The 27745-nt window shown below is 36.3% G+C and overlaps 1 protein-coding gene across 4 annotated transcripts; it reads left to right on the top strand.

The window, feature by feature from the left end:
• The first annotated feature begins 5430 nt into the window (after positions 1-5430).
• LOC140140110 (probable tubulin polyglutamylase ttll-15) lies at positions 5431-27086 on the top strand. 4 transcript variants are annotated; one of them, XM_072161939.1, is made up of 13 exons: positions 5431-5501; positions 8887-9269; positions 9902-10069; positions 10281-10402; positions 11017-11098; positions 11450-11691; positions 13383-13458; positions 15327-15450; positions 16974-17043; positions 18317-18447; positions 21368-21440; positions 22371-22484; positions 25770-27086. In XM_072161939.1, the coding sequence occupies exons 4-13, from the start codon at positions 10319-10321 to the stop codon at positions 25917-25919; spliced, it is 1146 nt and encodes a 381-aa protein (XP_072018040.1). In that variant the 5' UTR covers positions 5431-5501; positions 8887-9269; positions 9902-10069; positions 10281-10318; the 3' UTR covers positions 25920-27086. The 4 variants fall into 4 exon arrangements, with proteins under 4 accessions (XP_072018040.1, XP_072018038.1, XP_072018041.1 ...); XM_072161937.1 differs by lacking the exon at positions 5431-5501 and adding an exon at positions 6144-6261; XM_072161938.1 differs by lacking the exon at positions 5431-5501 and adding an exon at positions 7473-7593.
• Positions 27087-27745: the final 659 nt, after the last annotated feature.

Raw genomic sequence — 27745 nt, 5'->3', positions numbered from 1 at the left:
GTATTACTTTGTTCCGTGATGAAAATCGTGATGTTTTATTCAATCACTCTTGAAAAAAGTATTTCTTTTGTAGGCCTATTACTTTGTTTTGTGATGAAAATCGTGATGTTTTATTTCATCACGCTTTAAAACAAACGATTTCTCATGTATTACTTTGTTTCGTGATGACAATTTTGATGTTTTATTTCATCACTCACGAAAAATTGATTTCTTATGTATTACTTTGTTTCGGGATGAAAATCGTGATGTTTTATTTCATCATCACGCTCTAAAACAAACGATTTCGTATGCATTATATTTGTTTTGTGATGAAAATCGTGATGTTTTATTTCATCACGCTCTAAACAATAATTATAGTTACATGCATTTCAAGAAAAAAATCTTATTAAAACGGTAGGCCCTATGTTGTTTAGAAAAAATGTATATAGAAAGTGATGATGATGATGATGTCGATGATGATGATGATGATGATGATGGTGATGATGATGATGATGATGATGATGATGATGATGTCTCCAAAAGTGTCCCGGTTTGTTTTTCTTGCCCTAAATCGTGCGTATCTATTAATAAGGCACTTCAATAATCAATAATCAGTCCCGTGACGGCCTCCACTAACTAGCTACTAACTTGGGTTTATGGGCGCTGATATTTCATGTTCACTGTCACCTATTTATCAGAAAAGTGCGACCATTTGTCAATCACCTACAGTACCCAATTTCGGCATACTATATAAGAAACTCATCATGATGATTGCCAGAGAATAGTTAAAATGTAGCTTGTACCGTTTTTTGTGGCATCCTTCAGAAGTGAGCGGTCCGATACCAATATTTTCGGTCAAATCTCCATTCAATTAACACGGGGAGTTGGCTAGCTATGCCTTGCCCTCACTCATATTTTACAAAAGTGCGACTATTTCTGAACATCTAACCTAGCTGTAATTTTAGGTCATGTTAGAGAAATATATTTGCTAGAAGTTTGGAGAATAGCTAACATATTGGCTGGTTATTTTTCACACAGTGATGTTAACTAGGCAAGTGCCCATTCTTCCAACGTAGATCATTTGTAGGGGTCACGCGTCAATGGTGAGAGCACTGTGTATTGTGTATAGGAAAACGGACAGTAACTGCAGTATGCATGCACACACCCCTGTACACCCCATCCTAAGGCTAGGGTGTCTGCGGTTTGTATGTGTTCACTACTCACTGGCAGTCACTGCACATTCAATGTCCCGAACATTTGTCTAATTTTAAAAAGATGTTTTAGAATTAATATTATTATTATGATGATTATGATGATGATGATGATGATGACGTTATTTTTCTATAATGTATTTGAATACATTGCTCTTCAGTTAACTAGTGACACTTCTCTAGTCCCTGGCCCTGGGCACAACTGTGAGTTACATGTAGTGTGTCACACACACACCCCACCCACAAATACCCCCACATGACTGCTGACATGTGATACATGTAGTTTTTACCTTCAGAGTTACCTGTTCAAGTTACTGTCATGTCATGGTGGTTTGGGCGAGTCTTTGTAGTGTAACTAGGGTATGGAAATGACACCTACTGTGGGGTTTGATAGTGGATGTGTATAGGGGGAGCGGTGTGGGGTGGTGTAGCTGTCTCTTTTCATTGTAAAAGAACATAGTCTGACCACAGCAATTCTGTGCAGCAGCGTGATTATTCTTAATTCTCTATGACGAAAATGGCAGTATGTATATTTATAAAATATGGTTCAAAATTCTCTTTAATCAGCCAATTTGTATTGTAGATTTGAAACTTGATTGACCCCTAACACCCTCCCCTGGCATGGACCCCGGGCATGGACTCGGGTCTTATTTATGTTGGACTCGGACTCTCTTATCATTTGCCATTTGCCATGTAATTATATAACTTAACTGCATGTAGGCCTAGTATTGAAATGTAATACAGCTTGGTCAAATTTTGCTATTGAATTGCCAAAAATTGACATTTTATAATTAGCTTACAATATAATATGCCAAGTGGGTGTAAGTTACACTGTAACTGTGAACTTAACACAGAAATACATCCAAATCATGTAGTTTTGGTGCAAATTTATGTGAATTCACACTGTGGCAGGTAAAAAACAAGCAGATTCCTCCGAGGCCAGACATAAGTCCGCTGCGCACTAGGACCAAAGTGTCGGCCGACACGCAAAGCGCAAATCTAATGGTCAGGGGTCCAGGGGCAATGTTCCAGATGGGGTCCAGGGGCGAAGCCCCGAAGCTCAGGATATTTGAGGTGCAAAACCATCTGACCCCCCCTTTCAATAACTAAAAACCATCCGACCCCCCCCCTTTTGCCTGACCAAAACCATCTGACCCCCCCCCATGTATTCTCCCACCCCCCGGTGGAAAAATGAACGGTCCCTAAACTCATTGGGATTCAAAATTTTGAATTATATGGACTTATTTGGAATATTTGGGAATTAACATGGACTTTTAGGGACTTACGGGATATATTAGGAGTTCAATTGTTTGAATAATACGGACTTACAGGGATTTACCGGACTTATTTGGAGTTACTCAGAATTAGAGGGATACTTGGGAATTAAATGGACTTATATCGACTTACTGGACTTATTAGGAGTTATTTGGAATTAGTTCGGAATAATATGGACTTATAAGGACTTACCGGACTTATTTGGAGTTACTCGGAATTACAGGAATATTTGGGAATAATATGGACTTATAGGGACTTACCGGACTTATTCGGAATTAGTTGGGAATAATATGGACTTACAGGGAACATTTAGGAATTACTGGAATAATGGGAATTACACCCTGTCATGGGGCCTATAACAGTTCCAAACACTCGGAAGCTCCGCTCTGTAGCATTTGTTAACTGTGATGGAAAACTGAATGTCAGAGAGCTTTCATGTTATTGTATGGCATGTTTATAAACTGATTTTCATGCTTGTAAGGTTTGCAGTTTTAATCAGACACCAGCAAAGATCAAAAGTCTTCTACATGTACATCTAAAGCACCAACAAAAAAGTGTCATTGAAACTGAAGAAATGTCAAACATTATTGCCAAGGATCAGTAATTGCCATTAAACCATCAAGTGATTCATATGATTACCACTTGTTTAAAAGTTGCATCAGAAGGCATTATTACAGTCAATGAAGTAGCTTTTGTTCATTCTGACTATAATCATACATTAAAATGTCGATTGCAGATCAAGCCAGGAAGCAGCAACTCCACGGCTTTGGAATTTCACTCATAATTATCAAGTGACTACAAGAGAAGGGTGTTTGAAAGTAGATGAAAGACCAGCCATTGTACCAAAGCAAAATAGTGTACAATATTATGTTGGTATTGACCTTTCACAGAGCAAGAAAAAAGCAAATTATTAGTGTGTTCTTCAAAATGCAGACCATGAAGACATTTTGTGTTCATTATCGTGACTGCGCTTTGATTCAGGATATAGTAGGATAAACAAGATGGGTAAAAACTGAGGATTAAAGCATGTTAGACAGGCTCATAGTTATATAACTTGTATTTTTGGTGTTTAGAGAGCATGTGTGTATAACCAGAAAGCACTCTGGACATGATTTTCATACTATAACAATGTGACGATTTTTACAGCGAATTTTATGAAGGTAATTTTCATCCTCATGTATCACGATTACCTTTATAGGGATACCTGTAAAACTATACATATTTAGAATGCTCTTGCCTTGAATAATCCAATTCTGGCATAGATTTTACTCAAGGATGTATCTCATCAGTGGACCAAATTTTTTGAGTCATACACTTTTTTATGGAAAAATCACCGATATTTGTACTTGTTACTTCTTAACCCTTACCCCTATCAAGAAAATAATGTCATTTTTGAATTCCTTGGAGCAAAAGCTTCAAAAATATGTATACTTTTAATAGGGTGAGATGTTTAGTTCTTGCGAAGCAAACGTTTGAATCAAAAAAGGCGTAAATTTCTTGAATTTTGTCGGTGTCACGCAAAAGGTTCCCAACTTAAGACACGCGGCCGTAAACGTAAATACAGTCAGATTGTCATCACTTTTTTCTACATCTTACCGCATTCCTTCCCACACAAATGTTGATTTAAGAGGGTCACACGAGTGTTGGAAAGCCACCTGCACTATGGATGTAAAATTTTACGGAGTCTAAATGAGTTAAAAAACGATGAAAATCTCACCATCTCTCAACAAACACCTTCGTAAATTGTTTATTTATGTCAGCATGTTGACTTCCCATCATGCATCATATTGACCTTGGTCTATTCATAACTTCGTGGCGCTTCGTGGCTATTTGTCACGAACTACAATATCATTACACGCAGTAGCGCTATGTCTCATTTATATTCAGTTGCAATATTTTAAACACGACAGGTTGTTTCTATATGAAATAATATAATTTTGTCTACAATACATGTTTATTTTTATTCCTTTTAGTGACTGCACTTATATGATAATGTAGATCTAGTTCTCTTAGTCGTATTGATATTATGGGTTCTTACGCTCATTTGTGGGTTAGCCTCTTTCGCGTCGTTTAATTCGTTTATATTGGCTACCCGGACTTGGCTAGCGGGATTTCTGAACTGTTAATAACGACTGCGACTCAGGAATAAAAGTTCACAGGTCATTGTAGTTCCGGCGTAAAAATCATGTGCGAATCATGTAAACATGGCTTCTTGAGCTAGTTAATCTGTGTTTGTCGGGAATTCTTTTCATTTTTTCTCCCGTTTACTTAACGCATGCTTACTACCAAATGATTAAGACTGCTCCCTAATATGTTGTGACAACATTAAAGCAAAACGAATGAGTGTAAGTATTGTCTGAGGTTAGATATTAGTGAGGTAAGCATATCAAAACAACCAATTCAAAACTCGTATTCATGTATTTTTAATGTACATGCGTGTGTGAGTAAGGATTGTGAAAAGCCGTAACTCACACATACGATGGGTGTAGGCTTGGGGCTAGTGACAGCGGTGCATTGTGTAATGGGAAAGAAAGGTACCTATCGATCATACTTTTTATACTTAGTCTGAGTCTGAACTTTTGTTCATGACTTTCATCTTATTGTTCACATGTCTTGTCTTAAGGTTATTAATTATTTTAAACTGTTGTGATTTGGTAGTTCACAGTTCCTACGAATGGTAGTGAGCTTTGGCAAAAACTGCATTGCTCAATTCATAGCGAGTGTGTAGAAGAATTAAAATATCACAGATATACTTTTATACGTGCTGCGGTTCTTGAATTACGTTGTAAAGAGGGCTGAAACAACAGCACTTTTGTCAAACGTACATAACTCATTAACAACAATAAATTAAGGTGTTATTTTTCAATAATATATTGATCTAGATAATGGTTTTTAGGTTGCTTCGACCAACATGCAACAATACCTCGTCTACCCTTAAAAACAAATCCTGTCAAAGTTAACTGAATACATACAGTACTACTGCTCATTTTATTCTGCAGTATCCATTGATCTACATGTTGTGTACTCCAAAATCAGGTGAGTGTAATGAATTGAGACCGCACCACAGAAAAACTAGCTAAGCATGTCATTTCTGTTGTATTAACCCAACATTCCGAGTCGGTGAATATCATAGGTCACATAACATGCATTCAGCTAGAAATTCTATACGGTGTCAACATGTGAAGTAGCGGTGAGTTCGTATACATTAGGGGCTGTGCAATAATTATCTGTCCCTGTGTGCTCAAATTAAAAAAGGTGTCCCCGTATATGCTTGTAAAAAATTCTCCCCTACCCCTTGGAGATTCCAAATTTTTGCGATCACAATTTGCAAACCTGAGTTAAAGTTAAAGTTTGTGTGTGTGCATACAACTTATTGGATCACCCCTGTGTGGATTTGCCGTGTGTAGATATGCGTAAACATAGATTGTTCCGTGCATTTAATCTAAGGTTTAATCTGGCCCATAATCAAAGAACAGAATTTCAAAAATGGTCTAGATTATGCTAGACACGCGAGTGTAGCGAGAAGGAACACTTGCATAGTTTTCCTATATTTATTTAAAAGCTGACCCATGCCTTTGTGCAAAATCGAGCCCACCTTTCCGAAACTTGACCCCCCGCCATCGGCCCAGGCCTCATAATCAATGTACAGCCCCTTATATGGAAACATCAAGGTCAATATTTTAAGCATTTTCGTATTCAATTGTCAAGTGCAACTCGTGAAAAGTTATCCAGATGTGAAGTGACAATCAGCAATAGCTACGGTAACAGATCGTTATATTACCGAACATATTGCAAGGTAAATGATAGTTTTCTTTCATAAGTTTTAGTTTAAAGTTTCAAAAACTACTTTGGTTCATGTAGAGGTTATCCGTGTTCTATAAGCTGCATATCCTACCAGCGACTCCTATACCTTGTTTAGGACTTTCAAAAGAAGTACCTGCATGTGCAACCATGACTATTTCAAAATCGCCCGCCAAAGTTATGCAGGTAACTCCGAGGTCGTGCATTGAATTAGTTTGAATGAGGAATACTACGGGAACCAGCACCTTTTGTTAGAAGTCACGCTTGAGTAAAGTGGATAACCTCTATTCCAGTAATTAGATTTTTAAGGGCTGGGGTATGAACGTTTGGACAGTATTTATTGTGGGACATTAGAGCACATCAGACATATCGAATTGCATTCTGAATACGAAGAATGTCATTCTGATATCAAATAATTTTGATTTTTGAAATTCGCAATTTAATACACATTTTATGGCAAATCATTAAAATTGATATTTTTAATATTTAACAGTACTTGAAGCAAACTTTATAAATCTGATGATTTATACTTAAAGCGTATGTAGGTGGGATGAAAAGCCGATGATCAATTGAAAATTTTGACCTTTCGTATTGAAGATATGGATTTTTTTCCCAAAACACCCAAAAAAATAGGTCTTTTGGGGAAAAAATCCATATCTTCAACATAAAAGGTCAAAATTTTCAATTGACCGTCGGCTTTTCCTCCCTGCTACATACACTTTAAGAATATGTCATTAGATTTATATAATTTACTTCGAGTACTGTTATATATCAAAATTTGAAAATATCAAATTTTTATAATTTGTCATAAAATTTGTATTATATTGTGATTTTCAAAAATGAAAATTATTTGATATCAGAAAGACATGCTTCGTATTCAGAATGCAATTCGATAGGTCTGAGGTGCTCTCATGTCCAACAAAAAGTACTGTCGAAACGCAATAAACGCTCATTATAGGTCCCTTAAGCCTCAGCCAATCTTTTTATAGGATAAGCATCGGAAGTAAAATTGCGTGTTATAAAGCATCACTTATTGCACTATAGGTGTGCAAAATCTTTTCAAACATAAATATCATACTTCAAAACACGGTTGTTTAATGGCATGTTGAAATGTATTCATTTGTAAACAAAGTTGAACACTGGTGGAGCTATGTCTCTCCTCAATTTGCACACAGGCGGTGGTGGATGCGATATCGTCATTTTTGACGTCGCCATTGGATTAACACATAATCATGAAATCTTCACAAACAATTCTAAATTTGTTATGTGATGTCAAAGCAAATTAACCATACTCTAAAACCGTTGGGGTACTACAATGTACCACATTGTAAGTATGTTGTTTTTCAATTTATAACTACTAACCGTGTATTTTGAATGGGGCTATCAGCCTTGTATTTTCACCAGCCTCGAACGTCACGTGCCGCGTGTCCTATGCCGCCTGTTTGCACACAAATATATAGCTTATAGAATAAAAGTTATCCCCCAAAGGCAGAAAAAGATGAAAAATTTGATGAAGAAAAGAAAAAAAATAAGTTAAAAATATGTTTAAAAATGAAAACCTGAGCGCTAGAAGACCGTAAGTCCACTTGGCCCCTCAACATGTATACACTCAAGTTGCGTATAGTTTCGTATAGTTCGGTAAAGTTTATACATGTTCAGGGACCAAAACAAATCTTTCACAACCTTTCATGATTTTTTTCACCCTGGAACACGTATTAAGCATTATAAAACCCTAAGAAACTATACGTAACTTCAGTGTATGCATGTTGAGGGGCCAAGTGGACTTACGGTCTTCTTGCGCTCAGGTCTTCAAATGTAAATGTATATTAGAGTGATGTTGGTATTGTAAAGGCATTGGAAATTATGTAATGTTTTGTAAAAACCGATCAGATCAAACAACCGTGAAAAGTTGATGTTACTTTCAACAACTCTTCCTAAGCGTAAGCGTATATCAGCGTTACGCGTGAGCACATAAAATTCGTCATATCTGGAATCTGTGTGCGTATCACGCTTACAAATTGAATTCGGTATTTTGGAAGTATCGGATAAAGATTTGCCGTTTCCGGCTCGCGTCTGCGTGGTTTACTTCGCTCGGGCAGCTGCCCTGGCGATGTAAACCACGCAGAAGACGCGGACTCATCGTTGTTAATCGGTGATGAACAACGGTGAAACATAAAGAATAGATTCCGACCTTTGTAATACTTGTCAGCTTTCACAGGAAAAAAAACCTCGAAAAGGTAGTAAAAAACTTTGAAAATGTATAATATTTGAACTTTCAATATCGTTTTAACCAATAAAATTACTTCAGAAAAACTGTACTTTGTTCTACGTCAAAATATCCTCATAGCGCAGCAGGAGAAGTAGATTTGTTCACTTCGCAAAGTGAACGATTTTACAGTCTGATTGGCCAATGAATAATTGATGAACATACCTGTAGAAGTGCCCAAGTTCTACTTTTATTTTCTTCTGCATCCAATAGTACTCCTTGGTGCATTCAAATCATTATTTTTGTTTTACTCATCGATTTCCGCACTCGAGCACTTTTCGCCCTTTATGAAACTATTAATGTCATGGTTCACTCATTCAGAACGTTTTGCAAACACTTTTGATTGTCTTCAAGGTATAGTCAACAACGGGATTTTTACCACCTCTATGTTGGAAAATATGGCGAACCATCACAAGCGCAAAGCCAATGCAAAGACAAAACGTCGTTCTCAGTCTTCTGACTACCCGGCGCCAAATTCAACGAAGCAGGTTCCACTGGAAAGAGCTAACCCCTTCTTACTGTTACAACGAACTTACAAATCAACGATTTGTTATATTATTGCGTTGATCGCGTTGATAGACCTGTGGTTATGTCTACATGTTGTTCTCTTATGGAGAGACGTTGAAATGGGTTATCGCTCACAAGCGTTTGTCCAAGCACCATTAGTAAACTTCGCAGAGATCCCGGAACGATTGAAAGTTTTAATTGATAGTAGCACTGTTACGAAAGCCGGTGAAGTAAGTTGCTTATATCTGACGTGTCATGTCAAAAGGAAACACTTTTGGGCAGGATCGTAAATGGAGAAATGGTCAAACATCTGACCGAGGGTGATTTTTTTACAATTTGGGTTTGTTGCGAATTTGAGATGTTATTAATGTTAAAAATATTGTCTGATAGTTTCAGACCAGAATATAACTGGCATCCTGTATTTTTGAGACATTTTCAAGGTAATTCATACTCTCAACATTGTCAATAATATTTTTAAAAGGCTCATATCTCAATTTCCAATTTTATAATACCATAACTTACGAACTAAATATCTTCGCTTAGGAATGTCCGATTTCATTGGGAAAAACGGCGTTGTGGAGCAAAATATATCATTATTTAAAATATGTAAAAACCCTAAAATTGATAACCTGCCCAAATGTGTCTCTTTTTGACATGACACGTCACATATACTCTAATGTTATGAGCGTGGATGATGGAGGAATGGAGAGAGGTAAGGACCGTGAGAGAATGAGTGGGAGAGGTTGAAACGGATTCGACAGAGAAAAAAAAAACCATAAAATTAAATACAAAGACTGAGAGAGAGAGAAACATTGGATAAAGTTCAAAAATGAAAGCGTCTTTTTATCGTTTCTATTGGTAGCATTGTATACAGACGGTTTTATCACGAATGGGATGCCGTTATGCCAGGCCAGATGAAGACTGGAATTTATTATGGACTCAGCTGTATCCATTCAGCCATAATACTATAACACGTCATCCTGAACTAGAACTACTCACAAATGTACAAAATATACCTCCTCGGAGTAAAGTAGGTGGATCTGCTTTTTTTACTTCTTCCCATGCACTGCAATGACTTCGTGTTTTTTTAACTAAATTAGTATTATTTTCTGCGTACGTTTTCCTGTCTATTGGGTATTGTTCTTACCTTTGACTTGGGACATAACCATCGTCATCATCTTTTTTGTTTTATATATATCTCAATCAAGATAACATTTAGGTGTTTTATTTTACTTCCACAGGTTAATCATTTTCCAGGAATGGGTTTTTGCTTAACAAGATGGTATTGACCACTACTCAACCCAGCAAATATATCCCTAAAACGTTTGTTATGCCGAGAGATAAAATGCACTTTTTGAATCAGGTATGAACATATTAGTGCGTATGTAAGTTACTTTTTTGACCAGTCAAAACCTTTTACTATTAACAATTTCAGGGCAGATATTATTAATGTCACAGTCAGGCCAATATCATGTGATGAATTGGGCCGTTTATAGAGGCAAAGCTGGCCATCCCACAATTTGGATCATTAAAACAATCATCATAGCGCTACAGAAGAAGCAGATTGTTTTTTGTTTTTGTTGTTGTTGTTGTTGTTTTTTGTGTTTTTTTGGCATTATTGCTGTCTACATGTGCATGAGAAATTTGGAGAAATTTGACATGAAATATTGTAGCCTAAATCATACAAAGTTGCCGAAACACGGGATAGCACACTTAACCCAGTACATTATCTCAAATGAAATATGTTTGCCAATTGATTGTAGATTGGAGCACTAGAATCTGATTGAGGGGTATCGGTCAGGCGATCGTTTTTTGTTTGTTTTTTTTTGTAATTTTTGTTTGGAATTTTTAAGCTTTTAACCCTTATGAGCAGCGCGCACGCACCCCTACGTGTATGAGGTTCTCCAATGTTCGACTCATGTTGATGAACACGCTCTATAAAACAACTATAAAATTAACTCTTTATATTATTTTCAGATAAAGTCAGCGAGATACAAGCACCAATTGTGGATTGAAAAAGGCCAAAGCCACAGAGGAAATCAATTGAAGGAAATAAAAGGTTAATTATCACTATTTCTAACTTAAACATCTTATGAGAATCAAGTTCCAATTTGCTAGAAAAAGTTTGTGTGGAAAAGTGGAGGATAAAAGGAAGGAAAAATGACCTCTAAAGTCATTACACATAATCAAATGATAACAGCACTTATCCAACACCTATCCCCTCCACACACACACACACCGACACACCTTTTAAAAAGTAGTTTCGTTCTCTTAATTTTTTCATGATTTTAGGGTTTTTTTTGTCAGTTTCAACCCCCACAACTCAAATATATTGAGCATGTTTATCATTAAATATTATAGTTGAAAACAATAAATTATATTTATTCTTCAATTGTCTTCATTTTTACAGATTTGAACCTTGACCAGAACATCCTCGTCCAAGAATTTATTTCCGATCAATTCCTCATCCATGGTCACTCATTTCAGATAGGCGTCTTCGTGTTATTTACTTCTATAGAACCATTGCGATTTTATATTATTCAACATGAATTTAGCCACAGAATTGCTCCCGCGAAATTCTCTCTTGATGATTTTAATCATACCAGAAAGTATGTAACAGACGGTCATAAACAAAGCAAGCAACCGCATACCGTAAGTTTGTGATAAGTTAGGCTACTCTTACAATTATTCACCGTTGTTTGATGGCATGTAAAACTGAGTCGTTTTTAAGAAAAGTTAAACAATGATGGCGCATTTATCTATTTAGCTATAAATAGCTATTTACCTTGTTTGCATCTTTACAAGGTGTAGACACTTGTATAATGGTATTATAACATCAGCAAACAGACTAACAAACTATAAAGGAATTTTCAACAACCTTTTTATCATGAAATGTAAGGTATAACTCATATTTTTGGCTAATTTAAATTCAAAATATATGTAAATAGCGCCCTCAATTTGTACATTAATGTAAATTATCACAAAAAAGCAGAGAAAGATGAATAATTCGATAAAGAAACGACAACCTACTAGTATATTAACAATTGCTACAAAATATATATGTATACTAGTATACATTTTAATAGTGTGAAAGTTGTAGGTATTGTTCAGGTCTAAAATTGAACAATATAATAATGTTTTGTTCGAAAAATTAATAAATGAGCAGATCAAACAACCGTGTATTAATGATGATAATGGTGATGACCAAAATGATCATGATGACATGGACTATGATGATGAAGATGGTTATTATGGTGACACGAATGATAAAGTTGACGGTGCTGATAACGGCAATGACAATGATAACAATGATAACCATAATAATGTTATGATGATATTAACCATCTCATATCCCTGGTCCTAATGAGCCATATATTGTAATACGGACCACGAAGAGAGTTGTTAAAACCAGCTAATATATATATCCTATATCCAGTGATACCAAACTGAGTACAAACGTTCTTCGCATATCGCTATGGCGTCATATTGTGAGGATACTCTAGCAAAATTGGAAAATTCTGGCTATGTACAAACGTATACGTAGAATTGTGATTCGGTTAAGGGGGTACTACACCCCTCGATAAATCTTTGTCTATTTTTGCATTTTTCTCAAAAACTAATAACACAGTGGTAACAAAACTTATGTATATTATAGGGGCAAGGAATCCAATTATTACACTGGAATTTCAGTGACCCAAGACAAGCGGTTCGTTATTTATGATAAGAAATAAGGTACCGCTAGGATGTACCTCATTTCCGACCATATATACTGAACCGCTTGTCTTGAGTCACTGAAATTTCGGTGTAGTAATTTGGTTCCTTGCCCCAATAATATACACAACTTTTGTTACCAGTGTGTTATTATTTTTGAGAAAAATGCAAAAATAGTCACAAATTTACCACAGGGTGTAGTAATTCTTAAAAATTCTATGAGCATGGAATTTTTACCTGATTTTCTCTTAAACATGACTGCAAAATACTAGTTCAACCTAACTACTATTAGTCGATATAGCTTGCAATAATTCTACAAGAGCAAAAAATAAAAAAAATAAATAAAAAAAAATTCAAAAAATCAGAAATCGGATTTTACTGTAGAAACCTAGAGGTTCTACCCACAATGTGCGTGCTGTATGTACGTACGCCTGTCTAATGCACGCAATGCATCTGAAGCGATGCAAGAAAAGCGTGAGAAACAAAGAGGCACATTTTGCGCATGTGTTTGCAGGGGGAACCTCGTTTCGGAGCAAGATGGCGGAACCATGCAAAGGGCGATCAGTGTCTACAGCAGGTTGATGTTTAAATTTCATTTTTAAAATTTACAACTCTCCTCCGTTTCATTTCAGTTTCCGGAAATGAAGCGCCATTATGAAGCAGGATACACCAAAGGGCAGATGATAACAAGTTACATATCGGACGCAGGTACGGTAAAGAAATTATAATTTGTCGGTTTTTATGTAACAGACAAGATTGTAAAGGTTACATTTATTTTTCATATAATTTATGCTGAGCATTAAGGTTTTGCAAACATTGTCTGGGATTGTCGGATTGACAGGTTTATTAAATTATATTGTTGCAACATCCAGAGTAAACTGTAATTTTGTTTTTTAATAAATCATTCTGCAGTCAAGGCTATATAAAATTAATAATGTTATTGAGAATAAAAAGATTACTGTTGGGACCCTTGTACTTTATACCCAGCAAACAAAAAACGTTTTCGACATCATTCGCAAACGGTTATAAAAGGTTGTCAGAAAACGTTTAAATGTCGGGTTATATAAAGGGTACATTAATGGTATAAAACGTTTTCATAACATTAAATAACATTTGTTGGTAATTTACTGCACAGCAAATACAAATGTTTTACAGAAAATGACATTTAAATGTCGGGTTATATAAAGGGTATAAAAACGTTTTAATAACATTCCAAAAACATTTTTGAAAACTTGGTACAAATCATTCTAAACAGAACGTTATTTTGGGGTTGAAAAAACATTTTGCAAAAAATGTGTGCTCAAAATATTTACAATAACGATTTTAAAATGTTTTCACGACCTTTATATAACCCGACATTTAAATGTTATTAGAACGTTTTGTAAAAAACATTTTAAGAACATTTCTGTGTTTGCTGGGTGCAAATATTTTAACATAATGTTATTTAAGTGTTGACAATATACTTGGCCAAAAATGTTTGTAAAAATAGTTTGCAGTGACATTTCGAAAACATTTTAAAAATATTGTTGTAGTGTGTTTTCATACAAAACGTTTTAAAACGATTTCATGACCTTTATATAACCCAACATTTTAATGTTATTAAAACGTTTTTACCTAAACCAAAACCCAAAATATAACTTATTTAAAACGTTTTAAAAACGTTTTTGTGCTTGCTGGGTATAGAGTGTACCAAAAGAAATATATCGTAAGAAACTTTCATGTTTAGCTATCTTATTGCCGGAATCAAATTCAACTTAAAAATAAAACAGCCAGCACACACCTTTTGAATTTTGTCAATTGACTGGCCCGTTCTTTTTTATAGCAATTTGGAAATCACACCTAATTGTAAATCTGTTCCACGGTGTCACACATCGTAAACACCGTGACAATACATGATACAGATCATTGATTTAATTTGAATCCGCGGAACGAATTGAAAATGAGGCATTTTCACAATTATTATTATTTCAAGAATAAAATATTTTGTCACAATTAAAGATAATATCAAAGAAATATCATGATAGCGGGAGCAGCGTGGCACACTGGTTAAGGTCTTTGCCTTTTGTGCAAGAGGTCCCGGGTTCAATTCCCCGCAGGACCAACAAAAATAAAAATTCCGCTCTCCCCGTGGCTCACCTGGTAATGGCGGGGCAGATGACCCATGACAAAAGACCTCGTTACAGTCGGTTCCGATCAGGGTGATAAGCCCGATTGTTGGATACACTTGACTGTCCTGCAAAAATTTCCAGACCAGCTATCTACGGCGACCCCCTTCGTTCACCAGGTCACTTGTGCCTGGCCGAAGTTTCGTCAGCGTTATCGCCTAGATTTCAACTGTTAATGCCTAGATATGCGCGACATAAAAAATAGCTGTTCGGTCATGCTAGATTCGGGCTTTGAAATACCCAAACTTTATGTGTCGGATAAGACACCCTGTATTATAAAAATGAATGATGTTGTTTGTACTTCATAAGTTTCCCACTTTCCCTGTCTCGGTCTCCCCGTTTCTCTATCTCCCTTCACTGATTTGTTCCTTAATAATCGATATCTCTGTTCCCGGGATCTATTCTATGCAGGTCATAATATATCGAAGATACACGCCCAGATTTACGACGCTATTCGATCCGTTTTGTACAGCGGAAGGGATATAATGCTACAAGAATATCGGAAAATGTACCATGGATTCAAGCCAACTGTTAGGTAAGGATCGTTGCACAATACGTAATGCGACTTTGTCACTACTTCTGTTTCTATTACTATTCCTATATTTGTGGGCTTTTTTCTCCACAAATCTATGTCTTTTGTTGGAGAAAACATGATCATAGGCGTATGGGAGTGGAGGTTAAATAGTGGCGAAGGCATGTTTTTGGAACACGGAGACACACACTTTTTAATGTATTGACACAACAGCATATTATCACGTAAGAGTAGTTTTTTAGCATATGACCCTTCCGCCTTAATTTTGGACTGAAACATTCGTACTTGGCTTATTTTGTTAAAATGTACTATAATTATTCCCCTGGACATGTTACATACCGATGTCAACTTACAACTTCAGAGAACAACATGAAAGAGGGGGACTCTCAGACTCGAAATACCGTTATAAAGTTACCCAAAAGTTGTAATGCGCATTTATCTTTGGCATGGGTTTAGGCCTCAATTAGTCTCATTAATGCGATCAAGCAAAATCAGTCGGAACTGGGAAATATTAAATTTTCAGTTTCTTATAGGATAGTAAAAAGCATTAACAAATCTGGATTTTGCAGAAAACCCCATTGAAATTAAACAACCAGTGCCAAAGATATGAGCAATTAAATAGTTTCCAAAACAACAGGAAACAAAAGGAAATATTTCCTTTGTATGGCTATATCTCAAACCAATTTCCGAGTTCCGACTGATCACATTTTAGTCCAATTTAGAACTTTTCTCGTAAAGTCAACGGGACCATACACCCCCCCCACACACACACACACCCACACACACCCACCTTGTTTATTGTCCTCGGTTGGCCCTAGAAGACAATGTGGCTAGAATCTGGAGCGAGTTGGAATTTTATTTGTATGAAAGAATGCTGGTCATTGTGCTTATTGAGTTATAATAAAGTGATACGTATGAATGTTTGTCTCATGAATGTACGTCCGTGTAGCATCGCAATCTCTCTAATATTGGCAGAACAGAGGCTAGCAACAATGTGCATTTTATTCTAATCCGTTAAAACGTTGCTTGAGAAACAACACGCATAAATGTGTGTAGTTTATTTTATTAATTTAATTTTTGTTTGACAAATTAAAATATTTATTTTACTCATACGACTTGAATTTTCACCATCCAGGCTGAAGGCTTGATCATAAAATATCTGTTCCACTACATTCTCGCGTAGTATTTGGATTCAATCTCACTCCTCGGGATCAAAGCCAGCCCTTCAACATATGATGGAGCGACGACGGCTCTTGTCGTATTCCACTGCTAAAACTTTGATCCCGATAAGAGAGATTGCATTAAAATTAAACATTGAAATGCAATAGTGAAGATCGCTTGTGATCAAGCCATCAGCCTGGATGGAAAAGGCCAATGTCATGTGAGTAAATAATTTGTGGATTTCAAGTTGTCAAACATAAATTAAATTGACTTTTTTTTACGATCCTACTGGTGCATCTGTTTACGAAACAGTTATTTTCTAAACCGGGTTCTAAACACTCTATCACAATGTTTTGTCTTGTCAGCTGTAATTTCTTCGAATTCACTAGATGGGATTTTATTCTTGGATCTAATATGCAAGTTTACCTACTCGAGGTATGTATAGTATTAGTATAATCCAAATGTCTCGAAATGTATTGACATTCATTGACAATTCATATGACTGGTTGAATTTTTTTGGTGTCGTCCTGTTGCACCGTGCTTGGTGCCCGGGCTTGGTGACAGTGTTCTGAAGCCTCCTTTGTTTGTGTTGGTCGGTTATTCCTTGCCGAAACTTTCCTGATGGTACCAGTTTGTAACTACTGAATAGGGAAAATGTTACAATTTATAGATTTTTACTGAATGGGGGTAGCATGTGTTCACTATATTGCGGATATAGTTTTGTTGCTTTTGTTTGAGTTTCCGCCAGATACACGGGTTTAATGGTGCAGTTTTATAAGAACGCCAAAACAAAAATTATCAAGTAAAATTTAGCTCATGTGTGTAAGAGTAAAACCTCTATCTTTTATAAAATCATCATTGACACGTTATAGGGCTAAAGTAATAGTTGTTAGTCTGCCAAATTCGAAAGAGTTACCACAGCCCACGGTGCCTGCGCAGGCAACATGCTGCCTGGCTCGGCAGTGTTTCCTGAGCAGGCAATCGGAATACGTTTAGTTTGGTAATATGTGACGTGTCATGTCAAAAGGAGACACTTTTGGGCAGGCTATCAATTTTGAGGTTTTTACATATCTTAAATATAGAGATATTTTGCTCTACAGCGCCGTTTTCCGTGAAGCAATCGGACATTCCTAAGCGAAGATATTTAGTTCGAAACTTATGGTATTATAAAATTGGAAATTGAGATATCGGCCTTTAAAAATATTATTGACAATGTTGAGAGTAGGAATTATCTTGAAAAATATCTCAAAAAATATAGAAGATGCCAGTTATATTCCGGTCTGAAACTATCAGACAATATTTTTAACATTAATAACATCACACATTCGCAACAAACCCAAATTCTGAAAAAATACCCCCTGGCAGATTTTTGGCTATTTCTCCATTTACGATCCTGCCCAAAAGTGCCTTTTGACATGACACGTCACATATATAGTACCATCGGCGCCCCGATAGGTACCGATGACTCTTTTTTTAATCGTAACTGGAACGTTTAAAAAAACCCGATAACATGACAATAAATGCTCATTGTTATACTTGAAACAAATTATTTATTACATTTTCAGTGTACGATATAAAGAGCCATCGATACATATCGGAGCACCGATAGATCTGTAGTCCCAAACTATACGTGTTTTCTAGCATGAGAACCTGAACAGATTCTCAATAGGAATGATTCACTATTATCTGATGTTTCGCTACATATTAGGTCAACGCATCTCCTGAACTGAATTTCCAGGGATTACGTCACCCAAGAACCGTTAGATCCGAGCACGTTTTATTTAATGTGCTGCATATTCTCGGAGCTGACATAGGTGGTCGTGGTGCTCACGGTAACCGGTGAGGACGTTTAATATGACTTAATGTCTCAATCTCATGATGATGGGGTTGGGGTGGTACAGTGATGTGTGGGTGTTGTGCGGTAGGGTTTGTTTGTTTGTGTGTTTAAACGGTCGCTACGTGTGGAGACACGCTTGGGCCCTGATGGGACCAGGCTCAAACAAAATGCTCAAACCGGGCTAAAAGCCTGTATAAGAATGTTAGCCTGTATGGAAAGAGAAGTGTGAAACAGATTTGAAGACAAAGAACAAGGAAAAGAAAGCCACTCCCAACAACCAAGTTAACTATTTTACTGTCAGCCTTTGAGTCAAGAAAAAGGACGGCCAATCTGATGTGCCTGATATTCCTCTACTGTGACACTACTGCCAAGAATAAGACAATCTGCCACTTTGACGTATTCCACTCACGATTGAAAATATGCCGTATATAGGCCTACATTGGTAACAAAACAACTAACTTGCAAGGTAACCGAGCAGTACGGGTTCCAACTCATAATCGGAAGGTTACGGGTTCGAGCCCCTGCGACGCCATCGTGTTGTGCCCTTGAGTAGGGTCACTTTATCTAGATTTACTGACATCTCCATCCAGGTGTGTAAATGGGTACTGGTATTCTTAAATGCTAGGAAGTAACATTTTCGCTGTGGAAGATGTGTGACAATCCCCCACACACTCTTGTTCCGGCAGTTAACAGTCGCCAAGTATAAGAAGAAAAAATTAAGATTTTTAAACAATTAATGTTCAAAGGCGTGATTTTGCGCTTAATCGGCAAAGTTTAACGTATGTTAAAAGACTGTTAAACTCGAGCGTATAAAGGTTACGTTAAAAGGCGTTAAACTGTGTAATGTTTAGTGGAATTGTACTTTACCTGTTTAACGATACATCTCGCGCCACGGAATTTTAACCAATTATTGTTTAAAATGACAAAAGCAAATGGCGGCCACGAGTGAATGCTGGTCGTGCTGCTTATGAAACTTCGTTTAAATAGGTAGGTTTGAGTCAATCAGGTTGCACCAAACTCGAGATTCGTTTGATAAGTTATGCATAGACATCGTTGAGACATAAATGATGGATATTGATGCGTTCATTTGCTAGATTTAACAACGTCATTGGGATTGACATTCTAGCGATACTGTACTGTACTGTTCTACGTGCACGGTACATTATGTATATCACCAATGTGTGTACCGCTATGTTCAGTTTTGGCCATATAACGCACAATAGCTTACAATGTAGACGAGATGCATTGAAGTATTGGTATGCTGGATACCGTATCGAGTGTGTGAATTTATTAGCGTTGATGTATTGTATTTTAGCATTGTATCGTAATGCATGCGAGAGAGAAAGGCTTACTAGATTTTAATTTTTTACTCGGATACATTGCCCGGATACATAGCGGGTTGAACTGATAAAAACAACAACTTTATGCATGAAATTGTATTTTTGAACGAATCTCACAGTTGACCAAGATCTGATGACTTCAAATCTATCATGAATTATGTTTCAGTATAAAATTTTTAAAAAAAAGAAAGAAAGAAAGTCCAAATCATAATTAAATCTAATACAACCATTGATTAAGCAGTTGTATTTCTTAAACAATCCTTAGATAAAATAGAACATATAAATCATTATCTGTTTAGAGTTATTAAGCAAATATTGATTAAAAGACCTTAAACAACCTAGTTGGTTAAGCACTTAAACTTTCAGCTGGTTAAAGTGCTATATACATTTATTGGTTAAAAGTTTTAACCAACTATCGATTTGAGCCTTAAACAACAAGAAAATTAAGGGCCCTTAACCAATGTTTCGACGAGAGGACCACGTAACTAACACGAGTTTAAGATTGATTAAGATTGTTTAAGACTTTTTTAATTGGCGAAATAAGAGTGCAGCAATATTTCACGGTGAAGTCTCAGAGGTTGATTCAATGTAATCCCAGCATGCAGTATGATATTATGTACAATGTGATAAAGGAGCCATTTCAACACCATTTCACATTCAAATTTATGTACAAAATAAGAACCAGTAGTTTTGATGGAATATTCATCGCGACTTTTATGTTTTGAATTGATAATTGGGTACGGGTAATGTTTGTACATTGCTACCAAGAAAGTTAAAAAGTCGTGTGTTTTTAAAACAATTTTAGATATTTTAAATGCTTGGGAAAAGAAGGTGGAACCAGCAAAGTTTTCTTGCACATGCATGCATGCAGACCCATAGCTTATTTTGTTGTATAACAACCTTGACCATGCACAGCAGGAGCCCAGCATGATATTTTCTGAAAATAACCATGTGTTTCTCAAACATGCTGTCAGTGGCTGCAATGTATTCTGGGCTTACATTTAAACAACCTCTGGTGAAGTCTGGCCTAATCGCTAACGAAATAGAGATGGGCACTCCGTCCTGTAAAAAGTACAGGTTCGACTCCTTAAGGTGGTACTACACCCCCTGATAAATTGTGTGACTACTTTTGCATTTTCTCAAAAAATAACTACACACTGGTAACAAAAGTTGTGTATATTATAGGGGAAAGGAATCCAATAACTTCACTGAAATGTCAGTGATTCAAGACAAGTGGTTCATTATAATAGAAATGAGAAATGAGGAACATTCCCCTGGGGAACATTCTAGCGGTACCGTACCTCTTTTCTTATTATAAATAATGTACCACTTGTCTTAAGTCACTGAAATTACAGTGTAGTAACTGGATCCATTGCCCCTATAATATACATATAGTTTTGTTACCACTGATTTTTTTTTTTTTTTTTTTTTGAGAAAAATGCAAAAATAGTCAAAAATTTATCAAGGGGTGTAGTATCACCTTAACCTACAAAGTCTGAAATGAGCCCATAACCTGCACAACCGATATCATTCTAACACATAATAGAATTGAATATGTTTCGTGGTCTTTAATTTTCAACAGATTACGCAGTAGTAACGTCCTCGTGTCCAAAGCCCTGTGTTATAAACCAATGTGCGAGTCATGCTCATTGGAGGTAAGATAAAAGTGTGCACATAAATTGATGTGTAAAGTGTTCAAATTTGTGAAATGTTTAAGAAGTGTAAAGTGTAAAGTGTTCATGTATTCTCATTTTACATGTAACAGCTATCAATTACAAAGCAGATTTGATAAAATGATCTAACTTGAAAATCGCTGTTAGTTCGAATTATAACATTAATTATTAAACATGCACATTTAATGAATATTTCCACCTAGTCACTAACAAGTAAAAAGTTAGTAGCTCTTGGAATAATTTCACAAGAGCAAAATGAAAATCATTGGGGCCTCACCAACGCCCCTCCCTTTGTGGTTATCTTTGATGGTCAGTTATACCCCCGGTTAAGGTGCTGGGGTAAAAATTGTATCACTAAAATGAGCGCAAAGGGTTAATTAATCAATGATAAATAAATAAATTGGTTGATTAGGGCCAACATTTAGTGTTTTACAATTGAAGTTGTACTAATATGAAAGTATAAAAACATTACAAATCAACCGTTCAATCGATTCGTTGAATTTCAAAGTCCATAATTAATTACTTTTGAGTACTATTTTATGGAATACTGTGAGTGCAGGCAGATAAACCTAGTTTGAAAGTAAATCTTATATTCAATCAATCTTTGAAGTTATCATCCAATTGATTGATTGACAATCGATCGATAGATTAATCAATTGACCAATTAGTCGATTTTATCAATCATTTTTTTAAACAATATCTATTTCAAATTGGTAAAGGTTTTATTTTCAAGGCGCCGAGAGATGCACCTTTTAGTACTTCAGATGCACCTTTTTTTACATAATTATGACGTATTATTCAAATTAATTTCATTCCAAAGTAATAACAAACTATGTTTAATTTAAAAACAAATGCAAGAATATAATGAATTGTTTATATAATACATTCGAATATTTCATTTATTAATATCAGGAATGTCTTCTGTGTGGCCACTGTCTTACTACTGATCACGTGACCAGGTTAAAGGACTCCTTGGGAGAGCATTTAAATAGACTGCAACTGAGACGACTTCATCCAAAGCCTATGGTAAACTTGATCAGCTGTTAATAGGGAGGGGTGTTATTTGGCAAATTTTTTACTTTTTAATGTGAGGACCCCCTCATATGGAGTTAACTGTACTGAACAATAATATTGAGGAGAAAAAAAAATAAAAACATACTATAACCCCCCCACCGTACATACCCTCTGAAAGTTTTAAGCCAATGTGGTCGAATTCGGCAACCTTGCACAATATTAATACACTACCAAATATGCATTAATATTATAATGGACAACAAAAACTAGGTAATTTCAAAATGCTTCTCCTCCTACATGTTACACCATACAATTACGTAACTTGCACATATGTAATGGCTATATCCAGTGCCCATAGGGTGCAAACAGAATTGGGGTCAAAGGTCATAAAGGGGGCATTTCCGGTTTATAACCAATGCCTTCAAAAGGCTTCTTCTGCCACATATTACATAGCACAATGATGTCACTTACACACGTGCATCGCCTTTACACAGTGCCCATAAGTTGCACACGGAATTGGGGTCAAAGGTCACTAAGGGGGTAAAATCTTACAATTGCATTATCTCGATATATGTAAGGGGTATGGGGCTCAAAGTCGGTGACAACAAATCTCATGACCAGGGGACCATTTTACAGGGGTCAGGTCAAAGGTCATGCAGAGGTAAAATTTTAGAAATGCATTTCCTGGACAACTGTAAGGGGGTACGGGGCTCAAACTTGGTGACAACAAACTTAATGATCAGAGGAACATATTGAAACACTTTGCAGGGGTCAGGTCAAAGGTTAACTGGGGTCAAATCTTATAATTTCATTTTCTGGATATCTGTAAGGGGTATGGGGCTCAAACTCAGTGACAACAAATCTCATGAACCGGGGAACAGTTTGCACGGGGTCAGGTCAAAGGTCATGCAGAGGTCAAATTTTCGAAATGCATTTTCTGGACATCTGTAAGGGGTACGGGGCTCAATCTCTGTGATAACAAACTTACTGACCAGGGGAACACTGTGCAGGGGTCAGGTCAAAGGTCATCTGGGTCAAATCGTAAAATTTAATTGTCTGGGCATCTGTAAGTCGTATGGGACTCAAACTCTGTGACAACAAATCTCATGATCAGTGGAACATTTTTGGTGCAGGAGTCAGGTACCTCCAAAACACTAACATGCCCCAGCTAGGTTTGTGGTCTATGACCACCATTTGCCACTAGTTTAATACTGGTCTAGACTTCTCCGTAGTCCACTTGCCCATTTTGCATACTCTGGCTATTACATTTAAGCATAAAACTCTGATTTGTTAAGTTGTGTGCAATTGATAGATTTTACCATTAACCAACTATTAGTACACAACTATCTATGGAATGCTGCGCTTTCGTGCTGGCGCGAAAGTGGGTACCACCATGCTTAGTGCTTGTGGTTAAATTTGATTGATAAACCATCATAAACAAGTATGATTGACAGTGTGTTTTAGAGAACGAAGTCTCGGGGTAAAATTCTGCTTAAAAGTCAAAGTACATAGGGTCATGCGCTATGAATTGGGGTATAGGAAAAGGTGACGGTGTTACATTTTGTTTCCCAAACATTTTGTCACAGATCTCAAGAACGGATAGGTGTACTGAACTGGTTTTGGTCTTATTTTCTTGCTAATTAATCTGGCTAAAATTGTGGAAGGTAAAACTTTCATACTATTTGTACTTTGTGAGATATTGCCAGTCAAAGGATGTTAAGTCAGGGGTGGTGGAGCCTACGGACGAGGAGCCTACGGATGAGGCATGTGTTAAAGTATAGGGAATATTGTTTTGTGGTGAATCTCAAATATATTTTTTACTGTAACTTTATAACCCAGCAAGGTATTGAGATGGATTATGTACGGTACCATTGTTTTGGTATATATGTCTAGTAGGTAATGTGACCAATTTTACTTTAAGCTATAGTTTAATTTGTAGTTTAATGTGCTGCATTCTGTGTCATGGGTTCTAGGCTTTTCCTATATACGTTACTGTACTAAGCATGCATTTATGCTCCAAAATGTTCTGAATGTCATATTTCTTGAATAAGTTACCCTACTTCTGTAAAAGTTATCATTTCTTAGAAGGATATTTGATGAGGAATTCAAATATCCCATTGGTTTTTGTGTAGGACATGAAGGAAAAAAGTTTTGATTGAAAATATAATAAAAATCATAAAAATTTTGTACGACTTTTGAACACCCTGTATCTCAGTTAGGCAACATAATTCATTATTACAAATTTGCTTCTTTTTAAGTCTACAATGTTATTAGCACATCTAAAAAGGTTTTAACAGACCAGGTGTTTATGTTAGTATAAGAGAGGAACAAAATTGTATACTTTTTGAACCAACATTTAACTTTTCCACCCTATGACATTTGTGGCACCCTGTATATTGACCAAATGTTTGCATGTGTGTATTCCTGGTGCTCTAAACTTTACAGTGATATATAATTTTATAGGGTTTTGATGAACAGAATATGAATTAGATCAGTTTAAGTACAAAAACATGCAACTTGTTGAATTTTTAGTATGTAACGCATTTGGCCCCCAATTCATAGCGCACGACCATAGTCGGATTTTTTACACGGGCTGTCGCGAATAAACTGGTAGATTCCAAAATTAGAATTGTTCAGTATTAAAGTGAGCCATATGTTGCATAAGTATACTTACTCTTACTGTCACTAATTATATAATCTCTTTATGACCATTTTACTATTCATTATAATACACATCAGTATAATTTTGAATTCCAACAGGATGCGTTCATCATGATTAATAATAACATATTTTTATTTAAGTCAAAATTCGACTATGGTATAGTCTAATACGTTGGTCATAATGTTTGATTACAATCTGTTTTAACATAATCATAACACTTGCATATCGAGCTAATCTCGTAAGACGGGTACACATATCATGTAAGTCTACGATTTTTATCGCTTCCGTTGTATCAAATCGTATTTTGGCAGTGAGGTCACTTACAACATGTACCAAAAACAAGATATTATTAGTTATTAGTTAAATTAAATTCGGAGCACTTTGATGTTTTTGTTCAGTCTGTGGAAGAGTTTTTTTGAATATTTCAGGCCGATTGTAAAAATTGTCAATAGCAATCAACAAAATACTACTGTTCTGAATCAGAGCTGTGCCACGAGTGATTAAAAGGGATGTGGCATTATTTCAACTGGAATAGCCCGTTGGCTCATACCGAAAATCGTGTGTTTTATATCCTCTTTAGGCCAGTGCCAGCGCTTCGTTGTTTTTGATAACGTACTGATTATTTTACATTTCAGACACATGGAGGGGTGACGAGCAAAGAATACTGGAAAGAAGACATTCCAAAACATGAACGGCTAAACCAAGCCTGGTTTGAAGAAAAATGCAAACAAGATACATATATTGGTGTACATAATGAGACCCTGGCTAATATAAACTACTACTAATATGCGATTAGTTGTGATAACTATAACAATCACGAAAATAGAATCAAATGGATACGAACCTACCCAGTGCTTTTAAAGGAAACTTTTCTTTTAAAATTGCAAAGAGCTCATGGTTTATATTTAAATAAAGAGTGTGTGGGTGTATATGTGTTTAGTCTATACATGTTTCTGCAGATGAATTAAAATTTAAGTTACAGTACTATATAACCCAGATAGCCAGACCTGGTTTGGGCCAACATTGGCATTCGCCGGCACGGTTGCGGTTGTTGAGCCGACGTTGCACCAACGTCGTGCCAACGTCACATGTATGCATGTGATGAAGTACTTTCAAGGATTTGAAAGTCCACTCAGTCCCAAAGTCAAATACCATGAAATTTTAAAGAATTCCAAAATTGATTTTTTTTTTATGGGAATGTCATTTTTAAAGCTGGGTTTTGTTGGAGCTGGTCACATACTTGTTATAATCTCGCTTATTATAATAGATTCCGAAAGAGATATCGGTGGTGCAGAATTTGGAATAGAAACAATTTCTGTACATGGTACATGCAAAGTCACTTCTAAAAATAACAATTGACTGAAAGAGCAGTTATAATGTACATTTTCAAGATGAAAAATTGGCACAGTTGAATGATGTGTATTTTATCTGTAGAGTTGTCAGATATTAAAATGATTCAGTTCAGACTGAGAAAATAAGTATTATTGAGCTTGTGTAAAGAATTGTGTCTAAAAGGTCTGGCCACACGTTGGGGTAACGTTGGTTCAATATTGGCATGATTGATCCATCATTGAAATGACTTTGGCAAAATGTTGAAAGTAATTTGTTGGATCAATGATGGGCCAATGTTGGATTAACATTGGGCCAATGCTGGCTTAATGTTGGCAGAATGTTGATCAAGGAGAAACATTAGTTTGGTCAATGTTGGCTCAACGTTGGCCGTACGTTGGCAGACGTTTGTCCATGGAGCGATATTGGTTAGACAAACGTTTGCCCAGCGCTGGCCCAACGTAAATGTGTACGGTGAGGCAACGTTGGGCCAATCAGGAAAAAAAGTTGATCCAACGTCAGACAGACAACGTTGGCCCAACAATCTAAACATGTTGGACCAACGTTGGGCCAACGGAGCATTGTTATCTGGGAAAGGTCAAGGTGTGGATTATTATAACGTTGTTAAATATGTTTATACATATACATTTTTAAAAATTTCTTCAGCATCTGATTCTAATAATGCTATCAGTAGATAGCATCTGATTCTATAATTGAAGACCGCCTGTACAGTACGCCATTTTTGGTCTGGTTGTCAGGACGTCAACAAGTCTTTTTTATTTTAATTTTGTCTTCAATTATAATAATGCAATTATCAGTTGATAGCATAATTCTAACAATGCTATCATAGGTATGTAAGATCTTGATTTTAACAATATTAGCATAATAAGAATCCATCTTATTGATAACAACATTTGACCATTGTGACTTCAAGAGATCGGAAAATCACTTCCATCATATTTTGTATCATATCAATTTTGTTTCCATGAGGAGTGACATATGTCAAGAACTTATAAAGGCACCTAGGCACTATAAAAGACAACCACATGGGCCAATCAGTGGTTCACAAGAGCTTAGGGACAACAAGAGTGAATGGGTACAGTAAACCATCGGACACAATAATTAATGCTTATGCACTCTGCTCTTGAAGGTTGGTGCGCCGTTGTCAGATATATCTCCGACTACTCCATCTGGTGGGCCAAACATTATCTGCAATGTGGAAGAAGGTCCTGCCAGTATGTATGGTTCTAGAAACTGGTACTGTGATACACGCGGGGGGCAC

Source organism: Amphiura filiformis, chromosome 18 (assembly GCF_039555335.1).
Source record: "Amphiura filiformis chromosome 18, Afil_fr2py, whole genome shotgun sequence".
In the NCBI taxonomy this organism is placed as follows: Eukaryota; Metazoa; Echinodermata; class Ophiuroidea; order Amphilepidida; family Amphiuridae; genus Amphiura; species Amphiura filiformis.
The sequence above is the reverse complement of the archived record's forward strand: the minus strand, read 5'-3'. Positions and strand labels throughout refer to the sequence as shown.